The sequence below is a fragment of the Neolamprologus brichardi genome, chromosome 16, assembly GCF_056152115.1.
Source record: "Neolamprologus brichardi isolate AB-2024 chromosome 16, ASM5615211v1, whole genome shotgun sequence".
Lineage (NCBI taxonomy): Eukaryota > Metazoa > Chordata > Actinopteri > Cichliformes > Cichlidae > Neolamprologus > Neolamprologus brichardi.
Window position 1 is genome coordinate 1,422,633 of NC_142119.1, and position 11,151 is coordinate 1,433,783.

General features: G+C 39.4%; 1 protein-coding gene across 2 annotated transcripts; it reads left to right on the top strand.

The window, feature by feature from the left end:
- Positions 1-1,736: 1,736 nt before the first annotated feature.
- LOC102795313 (high affinity cGMP-specific 3',5'-cyclic phosphodiesterase 9A) lies at positions 1,737-10,273 on the top strand. Of its 2 annotated transcripts, none has more exons than XM_087829791.1 (14): positions 1,737-1,824; positions 3,125-3,286; positions 3,374-3,425; positions 3,594-3,696; positions 3,968-4,110; positions 4,183-4,242; positions 5,749-5,926; positions 7,399-7,521; positions 8,056-8,148; positions 8,228-8,295; positions 8,810-8,912; positions 8,982-9,086; positions 9,551-9,712; positions 10,082-10,273. In XM_087829791.1, exons 1-14 carry the CDS (start codon positions 1,737-1,739, stop codon positions 10,271-10,273), a joined length of 1,632 nt encoding a protein of 543 aa, XP_087685917.1. The 2 variants fall into 2 exon arrangements, with proteins under 2 accessions (XP_087685917.1, XP_006803821.2); XM_006803758.2 differs by having other exon boundaries at positions 9,551-9,697.
- The last annotated feature ends 878 nt before the right edge of the window (positions 10,274-11,151 follow it).

The window sequence follows — 11,151 nt, forward strand, 5'->3', positions numbered from 1 at the left end:
AGGTGTACTTGTTAGTCGGTTTCTTCTACATTATTTTCACGCTCAAAAAAGAAAGAGAAAAAAAAACCTCAGTAAAAAATGTTTTAATTAAAGGAAAGTGAAAGTAAAATAAAACAAAACAAAGGTAAAATTCTTCCTCTTTAAGAATATTTTAGAAAATGTTATTGGTATATTTGTATACCAATCAAGTACATTTAATTTTGAACATATTCCTTTAAATTTAACATTTTACATCGTGTTTATTTAACAAAAAATGGAAAATTTACAAGTAATTGAATTAAAATTAAATTAAGTTAAAGTCAGAATCTTGGGCTAAATCTTATTTTTAGTCAATTCTTCTTCTTTTTTTATTATTGTTGTTGTTGTTATTATTATTATTAGTAGTATTAGTAGTAGTATCAGCTATATTTAAGGGAAATCAACATCTCATTTTCTTATGTGATTATCACTTCATATGTCTCACCTGGCTGTGCGCATCTTTACTTAAGTTTGAGAACCTGTACATTTCTGTTCATAAGAAACATCTCATAACATTTTAATTATGATAAAAATTCCTGCTTCAAACACCAATCCTAAGAATTGAAATATAAAAATGTGTAAAACTGAAAAAAGTCATTGTGCAGGCATCATATTTTATTTTATAAGATTTCATACATTTTGGTACAAAGTCTTAATGTTTAAATTACAAAAAAGATAAATATTTCAAGGAAAGAAAAACACATTTGTGCAAAAACTGGGGTAAAAAATGAATACATTTGAAAACAAATGCAATAAATAAATACAGAAAAATGAAATATATAAAAAATTAAAATGAAAGAAAACTTTAAACTGTGGAAAATAAAAGCAAAAATACAAAAATATGAACTAAAAATATATAAAAGTCAAATTTTAAACAACAAACAAAAAAAAACACATATAAAAGTTTTCACATTTAGAAAAAAAATGGCCATTTTAGGATGAAAGTTGAAATTTCGACATTAAATTTAATTAGTATTTTGAGGAAAAAAAGTCTAAATGTGGAGATTGTGGTTGTTGTTTCAACCAAACAACTGCAATGGCTTCTGTACATCCTATAAAATTCTTAACATGGTCCTAATCCTCTTTCATAGTAATGTGCCTACTACTGTATGTACACAGCATCACAACACAGGGGAACCCTGTAAAGGCTGAACATGTGCCCAAACAAATGAGCCGCAAAAAGCTGATATTTGATCACATGTAAGCTTTATATTACTTCAGTCAGATTTAAAAGTGTTGTCTCCAGAGAAACTGTAACTCACTCTGAGGTCGAGTTCAATTTGACCCTTTTAGTTAAAAAACAACAATGTACACTAAACAGCAGGTTCACTACAGCACTTAAAAATCAGCCAAAAACACTCTGATTGGTTATCTCATTCTCAGTTTGACTCTATAAAGACCATTCTCTCTTTTTTGTTGAACTGTAATTATATTTGGATTAAAAATCAACACCATGTTCACCTCTGTGCCATTAATTTGTCACCCACAATTTGAGAACCACTACTGTAATTGTTTTTTTAAAAACACCCTCATAACCTTTGTAATTGTTATAAAAATCTAAATTGCTCTGAGAAATGTTGCAGTCCAAAGGCAGGGGAGGAGCTTAGGAGGAGGTGGAGAGGGGGTGGAGTGATTATCATTAGGATAATAAGAGGAGATAGACATCAGAGCCAGATCAGCAGTGCACACAACAGCATCAGCGGGTTTAGATTCATGACATGGAAACAAAAATAATCTACTTCACGGTGAACGGGAGACCGGAGCAGGCGGAGTTCCCGGTCGACTGTCCGGCTCAGGACGTCAAAGGTAAGAGTTTATGTTTCATATGATCAAATGCATTCTAACGTGTTGTTTTGGACAAATGAATTAAAGTGGAATATTCTTATGCTTAGAGTTCAGGAAATACTCTTTTGTGACTAAAATCAATAAAGCAAATTTGATAAATGGATCAACATAAGACAAAGCAGTCTTTGCTGCAAATACAGCTGCCACTGACAGCTCCTCACCTCCCACAGCAGCTTCAGCCTTTGGCATCATGGTCTCCACGCACATTACATACCGCAGATTTTACTCATTAGAACAGTGCTGTAACTGCAAGCAGTGTTCTTACTTAATTTAGATGACTGCATTTAACTTCTATTGTACTAGTTTTTGAAGTTTACTTTCCTGTATTGAATTACCTGAACGTTGTACCTGCATATTTGTAGAAACTCGTTCCACTTAATTTGTGTTCTGCAGTGGGAAGCTCAGAATCGAGGCATTGGCAAAAATGTTTACCTTTACATCTTTTTTTGGTTAATATTTCAGTGCAGTCATTTATAGAAAACTTTACATGCGTGATGTGTGTTTTTCAGCGTTTGTGACTGATAATTATAATAGAGACTCCTGCAGTGCCTAATGCCTGCTCGTGTTTCTGAGACACTACGGTGTATGGGGCACATTAAGGCAAAACCCCCTCAGCTTTCTAAGTACTGTAATTCTCTGAGAACTGGGTATATTAAAACATTTCTAAACTAATATTAGATGAAGTGCTATAAATATAAATAATAGAGCTCTTTTAGTTTAATATACATTGTATGATTATAGAAGTTCATATTGAATATCCAAGTATGAGTATAGCACAACCACACTAACCAAATTTGTGTAAATCACCCCTCTTAAGTACATTTTACTTTTTTCTGATAAACTTGTTATTGTTTGTTGATGTTGGTTTTTGTTGTTGCTGGTTGTTATAGTTGGTTGTTGTTGCTGATTGTTGTTATTGGTGGTTGCTGATTGTTGCTGGTTGTGGATTGTTGTTGGTGACTGTTGGTGTTGCTGGTTGTTATAGTTGTTTGACGATAATGGGTTGTTTAGATACTGAGCACTTTACAAATATTATATAAGTGTTAGCACGGAAATTATATCAATAACCTAAAGAAAACAAAATGCAAGAAAATTTTCAAAATAGCTCAGAATAGACAAAAAATTGAAGTTTAAATTAAATGATTCATATCAAAGTTGGTTAGTAATGTGGACGTGGTTATATATGTCTGTTCATTTGAATAACAATTCCTGGACTTCCTCAAGTGATTCTATAAAATAAACCTCAAGCTGGTCTTTCTAGATCTGTTCCGCTCTGCCGCCGAGGCCGGACCCCATGACATCCTGAAACTGTATAACCCTAAAGGCAACATCATCAACATTTCCCCGAGCCTTGAACCCAACAACCCCAACCTGTGCTACAAGCTGGAGGTGGTGGCTGCCGACTGTAACAGTGAGCTGTTAGGTATCTTTAATTAGGCATCGTGGGAATGGCAGTGATCTAGTTCACATGGAAACTGTTGACGGTCTCCATCTTTTTACGTCATTTCAGGTGCCGAGCTAGCTGGTGCACTAGGATTTGACCTGTCATCCATGGAAAAAAGGTAGGTGGGGCAGGCCGGGTAACAAAGGAGAGAACATGCATAAAGATCTCTTAGGTATTTTACCATCAGTGTGCTTTTTAAAGTCTCATATCAGGCATTAAAGACCAGAATCTGAGCCATGACACATACAGCTGAAAAGTTCATGAATGGTTGCTTCACTGATCCCAGACTGCGGGGCCTGGAGAAGAAAATCCTCATCGAGGCTGGTGAGACGCCTGCAGTTGTGTATGAGATGAAGAAGCAGGTGGATTCATTCAGAGAGAAACTGGAGGTATCCCAGCAAAGTTTCCCACATCCAGTGTTGTGTTGTTTAAGCTTGTTCCACCTCAAATAACTGAACAAAAATACCAGAAGTTTTTTTAAATTCAAAACTTAGAGACAAACATGGGGATAAAGTGGGTTTGGCAGGTGGGGGAACCCTATGATTAGATGTCACAGTGCAGCAGGGCTGGGGAAATAATCACTTAGGAAGAAGTCAGTAATAATTTGTAGTGTGAGCTCCAGTAGGTTTGTGTTCAGTGCTGCTTGCCATTTGTCTTCAGAGTGTGGAGCATCTAAGCTGGCTGGGGCTGTTCAAAGATCTCTCGGAGGGAACCCACAAGCCCTCACCGTTCTACCACAAAAGGACGCTGCGTAAAACCAGGGAAGAGTGTGAACATGTGCGGGAAAAGTTCCTGCAAATGAGGTTTGTAAAAATTCACACTAAAATGTTTGGAATAATTTGCTATTCTTACTCCTCATGCCACCGTCTTTGCAGCTCTTTGGAGGTATCTGAGGAAGTGAGGCAGTACCTGAAGACGCCAACCTTTGATAACTGGTAAGTTTTGCTTTAAAATGCATGAATCCAATTGCTTTTAATGTCACCTGCTGAATCTGTGTTCATCACCCTGATGCGTCTTTGTGATCCTAAATAAACGAGCGCACCTGTTTCCTCCGTGGACAGTGAGGCAGGCGGTCAGCTAATGACAGTCGTGCCCAGCAAACACATCTCATGTGTTTCTGAAGAGGATGGAAGCCCTCAGCCTTTCCTTCTGATCCGCACACTCATCTCAATATGAATAGGCCTGGATGAGGGCTCGCTAATTAAAAGAAGGTCTTTATAAAAGCCTTAATATGCACACGGCGTTTGAAGTGAGCGCCATGCATTCACTAAGGTTCGGTTATCTTTTCATTTGTCCAAAAGCTTTTAAAGCAAACCTGCAGCAATAGAGGAGCATCGATGCGGTTATCTTCAACCTACACACCTAAAGCTTGGAGCTAAATTACAGGATTCCTCTAAACACCTGATAAAATGTGCTTTTTGCAAGTTGGCCAGTGCGGTATTATCAGGAATAATTCTGACGTGATCCTGCACTCTTGCTGCTGTAAACAAATTTACTGAAAAGACTAAAACCATCAGTGTGTTCGTATGTTCCTCAACACAGGAGTGCAACCACTCCTTGTGAACACAGAGTACAGTCAAACATGTGTTTGAAAAGAAAAAACACATGGGTTTTAAGCAAAAATGCAAAAGTAGATGTTCAGTAAACAAATGTGGGAACAGGGTCCCAGCAAACAGAAAGGTGGTAACGCTATACCTGCACTAAATTTTGGAGAAATATAGTGAAAACTGATCTTTTTATGAATATTTTAGTGCTATCAGCGTTAATCGCGGCAAATCTCTGTTAGCGAGTTGTCGCAGATCACCCTGATGAGTGTGGCTGGACGGCGCTAACGCGTTAGCGAGCATTAATGAGCTGTGCAGCCACACGCACGGGGTGAACTCGCTAACGGAGATCTGCCGCGTTAATGTGGTTATGGCGTTAATTTCATTTTAGCGAGATTAACGCTGACAGCACTAGAATATTTTTTTTGTTTGTGTCAGTCAAAATAACATTTTTTCTTCTTTCTGGATTTCCAAGACTTTCACCTTTTTTTCAAACAAAAGAATTTCATGACAGATGGTTATGGTCCGCACTATTCCAGCTTTGGCATCAGAGGGTTAAATATGTCTAAATGTGGTTCAATAATTGTCCTCTTTCCTTCCTCAACACTTCAGCTGACTCCACAGCTTCTGCATTTCTGTGTTGAATAATTATTGTCTGCTTGTCTTTCCTCAAAATCTTGTCTTGAAAGATGTGCTGAAAGATCCATTCTTGGACTTTGTAGCAATGGGAAATTTGTGTCTTTTACATTATCTGTGTGTCCATTAGAAAACCTTTCACCCTTCAAGGTTTTTTTTTTAAAGCTAAAAATTGGCAGGACACATTTAGCCTGGAAATCCGAGTGGAAGGACAAATGTTGACTGGTTGGCTATTGATTGTTTTTTTCTGGTGATGTGCAGGCAGTGGGAGGATGCAGAGATTATGGTGCTCCTGCAAGTCATGTACACAGATTTAGACTTTATACCAACCTTCAACATCGAGCCCGAAGTCTTGCAGCAGTTTCTGTTCGAAATCTATCGCAGATACAACAACATCCCTTTCCACAACTTTAAACACTGCTTCTGTGTGACCCAGATGGTGAGTATGTTTAACGCCCGCAATAAGGGCGTAATTCCCAATTACGCTGTGGTTAAATTTACCTACAAATACTTAAAGGCAGTTACACTAGAATAAGAGGGTAAAAAGTTAGTTAGGAAACAAAGAAAGTAATTTTAAGTACTGTGTAGTTTCTTAATCTCTCCAGTGTGTCCCGGTGAGACATACCTGGAACACCTCACCTAGGAGGCGCCCAGGAGGCATCCTTATCAGATGCCCGAACCACCTCAACTGGCTCCTTTCAATGTGGAGGAGCAGCGGCTCTACTCTGAGCCCCTGCCGGATGGCTGAACTTCCCACCCTATCTCTAAGGGAGAGGCCAGTGAACCTTCGGAGTAAACCCATTCCCAACACTTGTATCTGCTATCTCAATCTGTCAGTCACTACGGACAGCTTGTGACCATAGATGAGGATAGGGACTTAGATTGACTGATAAATCGAGAGCATCGCTTTTACACTCAGCTCTCTCTTTACCACAACGGACCGGTACAGCGTCCGCATCACTTCAGCCGTAGCACCAATCCGAAGGTCGATCTCCCGCTACCTTCTGCCATCACTCGTGAACAAGACCCTGAGATACTTAAACTCCTCCACTTGGGGAAGGAACTCGGAGTTGGCACTCCACCATTTTCCGGCTGAGATTTGGAGGTGCTGATTCTCATTCCCCCTGCTTCACACTCAGTTGTGAATTTTTCCAGTGCGAACCATCACCCGATGAAGCCAACAGAACCACATCATCCGCGAAAAGCAGAGATGGGATTCTGAGACCACCCAAGTGAAAGACTTCCCCCACTTGGCTAAACCTAGAAATTCTGTCCGTAAAAATTATGAACAGAATTGGTGACAAAGGGCAGCCCTGGCGGAGCCCATCACCCACTGGGAATGAGTCCGACTTATTGCCAGCTATGTGCACCAAGCTCTTGCAATGGTTGTATAAGGATCGAATGGCCCGAAGCAATACGCCAGACACCCCATACTCACAAAGCACCTCCTACAGGACACTCTGAAGGACACGGTCAAATGCCTTCTCCAAGTCCACAAAACACATGTAGACTGGTTGGGCAAACTCCCATGCACCCTCAAGTATCCCCAAGAGGATAAAGAGCTGGTCCAGTCTTCCACGACCAGGACGAAAATCACATTGTTCCTCCTTTGTCTGAAGTTCGACTAACGGATGAACTCTGCACCCTGGCATTTCTGCAAAATTATCATGAAATTACACAGTTTTCAAATTTACTTACGGTATAATTATTTGCTTGTTTCCTCTAAGAACGGGACTTGTTCCCCCTTATTCTAGTGTGCCCATCTTTAAGTATTTGTAGGTAAATACAATTAGATTTTAACTTGAAATAAAAACCGGACATTATAAAGTGTTACCAATAAATGCAGGTAAATCCTTCTTCTTCATTCTCTCCATTTGTGTTGTTGCCTTTGTTTGTCTTCTCTCTGAGCAGATGTATGGTTTGATCTGGCTGACTGACCTGAGGAGTAAGATGGACAGCATTGACCTGCTGATTATGCTGACCTCTGCAGTCTGCCACGACCTCGACCACATGGGATACAACAATGCCTATCAGGTACACAAAGCACACTCTTTAGGCTTCCCTAGTACTGAAATTCAGACCTGCATTGTGGTTTGTTGTACCAGCTGGAGTTAGAGCACTCCCGGCCTACATATCAGAATATGAGAACAGAATTTTGATTCAACCTGAAAATTTGGCTCGGTGCGATTTTTGTTCACATTTTCTCACTAGATGATGTAAAACTGTGGTATGGCAACAATTTTCTGCATGTAATGGATGGCACTTACTGCTTTCATATACTAATGAAACTCCTTTAAGATTAGGGAAAAGTCGCTTTGAGACTCTTTGAGAACCAGTCCATGTAATTCTGTGTAGTTTCATCGCTTAAAATCTTTTATACCAGTTATTTATACCGAAACTACCACCTTTTGCACTGTAGAAGAACAGCCAACACAGGCTTTACTGGGACTTCAGTGCAGATGATGTTACAACACTCTGTGATGTTTTATTCATCTGAATTTTCCAGTTTTCCAAAATAAGGTTGAGGCTTGAACTTTGGTAAAAATCTCATGTCTGACTGTTCTTCAGATAAACGCTCGGACTGAACTCGCTCTGCGCTACAATGACATCTCTCCTCTGGAGAACCACCACTGTGCTGTAGCTTTCGAGATACTGGAGAGGGTAAGAATAGAAAACCCTCCATTAACCTGCGTACACGCATGGACGAATCCACAGTGACCCGAGAGTCTTTGTTTCATAGACAGAGAGCAACATCTTCAGGAATCTGTCCACGGATCAGTACAAACGGATACGAGAGGGGATCATCAAGTGAGATCATCTTCCAATAGTCATGTTTTTAATTTTTCTCCCCCCAAAAGGAGGGAATATGTCTGTCTGTTTGTTAGCAGTCTAGCATCCACAATTTTGAAGATATCATGTTCAAATTCTGTGTGCCGGTAGAAACCAATAATCAGCTAAAGGTGATTTCATTTTGTGTAAAAATGCTAGACCTTGAGGGACATGTGTACCTAGTTTGGCTAAACATTTAACCTTAACCTTCATTGTTACGTCCAAGGTCAAAGTTGACCTTGAAAAAAAATTGTAGAAACCATATTGAGTAATATATCATAAGAAAGGGCACGCAGAGAGCAGTACAAAACACTTTTTATTTTTTCAATACAACACCCTACAATGTCACAATGATATTTTTTAATAAAAACACTAAAAAACATCAATGTGTTAGTGTAGCCTTTGCCTTCTGTGGGGAAGTTGTGATGTTTGAGTGCTCTTGTTCATCATGATATCTTAGCACAGAATTTATAATGAGCACTGATTGTTTCAGATGCATTCTGGCCACCGACATGTCGAGACACAATGAGGTTCTCAACAAGTTCAAGTCCATCCTTCCAGTGTTTGACTTCACCAACAAGGACCACAGAGACGTGGTAAGACTACAGAGCATCGTGGAAATTTGGAAGCATCTATACATCTATTTACTGTTGTTGTTTGTGCAGCTAATGACGATCCTGATCAAAGTGAGCGACATATCCAACGAGGCCCGGCCCATGGAGGTGGCTGAGCCCTGGCTGGACTGTCTTTTACAGGAATTCTTCAACCAGGTACCGACTCCTGCTGAACTTTGTCAAGACATTTCAAAGTGACAATATGATTTGATGCTGTTTTTGATGAGATATCTGTAACTTAAAGAGGGATGTTTTGGAGCACAGTGACCTGAACTCTAAATGTTTTGGCTCTACGATGAGATTCAGGGACGGTCCAGCTGATTTTTGAAGGGCAGAGACAAACTGTGAGTTTCTCTATAGACACAGTCTGTTATCAAGTTGTGTGAGAATTTCTTTTTCAGATGATCTGACCTTGTTGGTGCAGTTCATTATAACAAATGCAGATTAACTTCACTTTTTAAAGCTACAGAAACTAAAATATATTACCTTTTAAATTCAAATGTTAAATCCACCGTGGCCTTACAGTGATGAGGGTGTGCCACACAGCTGAACATCCCTTATAAAGCAATAGAAGTAAACTAAGTTAAGTGGGTCAAATCTGTCTCCTGTCGTTCTGTCAGAGTGATGTGGAGAAGTTGGAGGGCCTTCCCGTTACCCCCTTTATGGACCGGGACAAAGTTACCAAACCTTCGTCTCAAACAGGCTTCATCAGATTTGTTCTTCTGCCTCTCTTCATCGAGCTGGCCAACCTCTTCCCCTGCCTGGAGGTATTAAAATCAAAAGTATGGAGAAAATGTACTGTATGTACTTCTTTAAAAGTATCTTTGCAAAATTTAATGAAGACTTTCACTGGAAGGTGTCCAAAACATCTTAAATAAGTGGCTCAGATGAAAAGAAAAGACTAAAATAAACACAAAAAAAACATAATTGGTGTGAAAGACAGCACAGGTAAACAGTGAACGGTGAACAGTGTAAACAGGGTAAGATTTACAAAATAAAACAAGAAATTACTTTACAGAAACCCATCCTCAGCAAGTGTTAAAGTACAGCCGCCCTTTTTCTACTGTAAGGAACTCATAAATGGTTAAATTCAACCCATGTTTTTTAGTAAATTGTAATCAGTTAAAACTTTTTTTGCAATAATTCTGCAGCAACACATTATCGATCCCGTCCGGAAAGCTCTCGACTACTACACAGAGATGGAGAAAGCTCTGGAGACGGAGCAGCAGAACCGGGCTCAGAGCGAGAACGCAGCCAAGAGCAAGGAGGCAGTGGGAGGCCGACAAGACAGCCAGACGGACGCCGGGCCAGACACCTCGGAACCAGAGTCACAGTCAACATGAAGGATTTCATATCAGTTCACTGTCATATTGATTATTTGGTGGACTAAACGTCCTGTGATGTAGTTTCTCTGCATGCAGTGTTGATGTAACTAGAATAGAAAAACATCACATTCAACAGAAGTCTATTTTAAAATAAAACTGTTTCTCACAGAATATATTTTATGAAAGAAACATTATTTGTAAAGGATCATAACACTGCGTTGTTACTCTGGTGCTGAAGTAGCCATGAAAACACTATGTTGAAATGACTGCTGCTGTTGCTTGTGTGTGTGCGTGTCTGTGTGTGTGCGTGTGTGTGTGTGTGTGTGTGTGTGCGTGTGCTCTGAGTTGGTCTAGTTTGCAGTTAATAAAACACACACAGGGAGTTTGCTGTACTGTGTGTTCCTGTCATTGTTCTATCTGTAAAAACAAATGGGTTAAAAAGTGCTAACGACTTGAAAACTGAAAGACGATAATTTAATGCCAAACCAACCAATCAAGCAAGTGACATGACCCTAATCACAGAACTGTGTTAGCCAATCAGAAATGTTAATATCCAGGTTAGCTAAACATTTGACCTTGACCATCATTGCTAGCGCTCAAGATCAAAGTTGACCTTGAAAAAAAATGTCAACAAACGATCCAACCATACGTTCTCTTATCTGCTTATCCTTATCAGGCACACTGAGGGGCTGGTAAAGAAACCATATCAAGTAATATTTCACATGAAAGAGCATACAGTGTTACTATAACAGGCTGATGTCATCATGTTGGAATAAGAACACCATAAAACATCAAAGTTTTAGTTTGGTTCTCTTGTTTTGCTGTTGTTTAACAGAGACTTTGAGTGAAACAAATGCCTGATTATCAGCAGGTGCAGGATGCATTACTGGACACTA

Bases quoted from the DNA above. Each gene is read 5' to 3' on its own strand.
- LOC102795313 (XM_087829791.1), top strand. From the start codon at position 1,737: ATGGAAACAAAAATAATCTACTTCACGGTGAACGGGAGACCGGAGCAG. The intron at 3,426-3,593 runs GTAGGTGGGGCA...CACTGATCCCAG, and splicing joins CTGTCATCCATGGAAAAAAG to ACTGCGGGGCCTGGAGAAGA. The intron at 9,713-10,081 runs GTATGGAGAAAA...ATAATTCTGCAG, and splicing joins TGGAGGTATTAAAATCAAAA to CAACACATTATCGATCCCGT.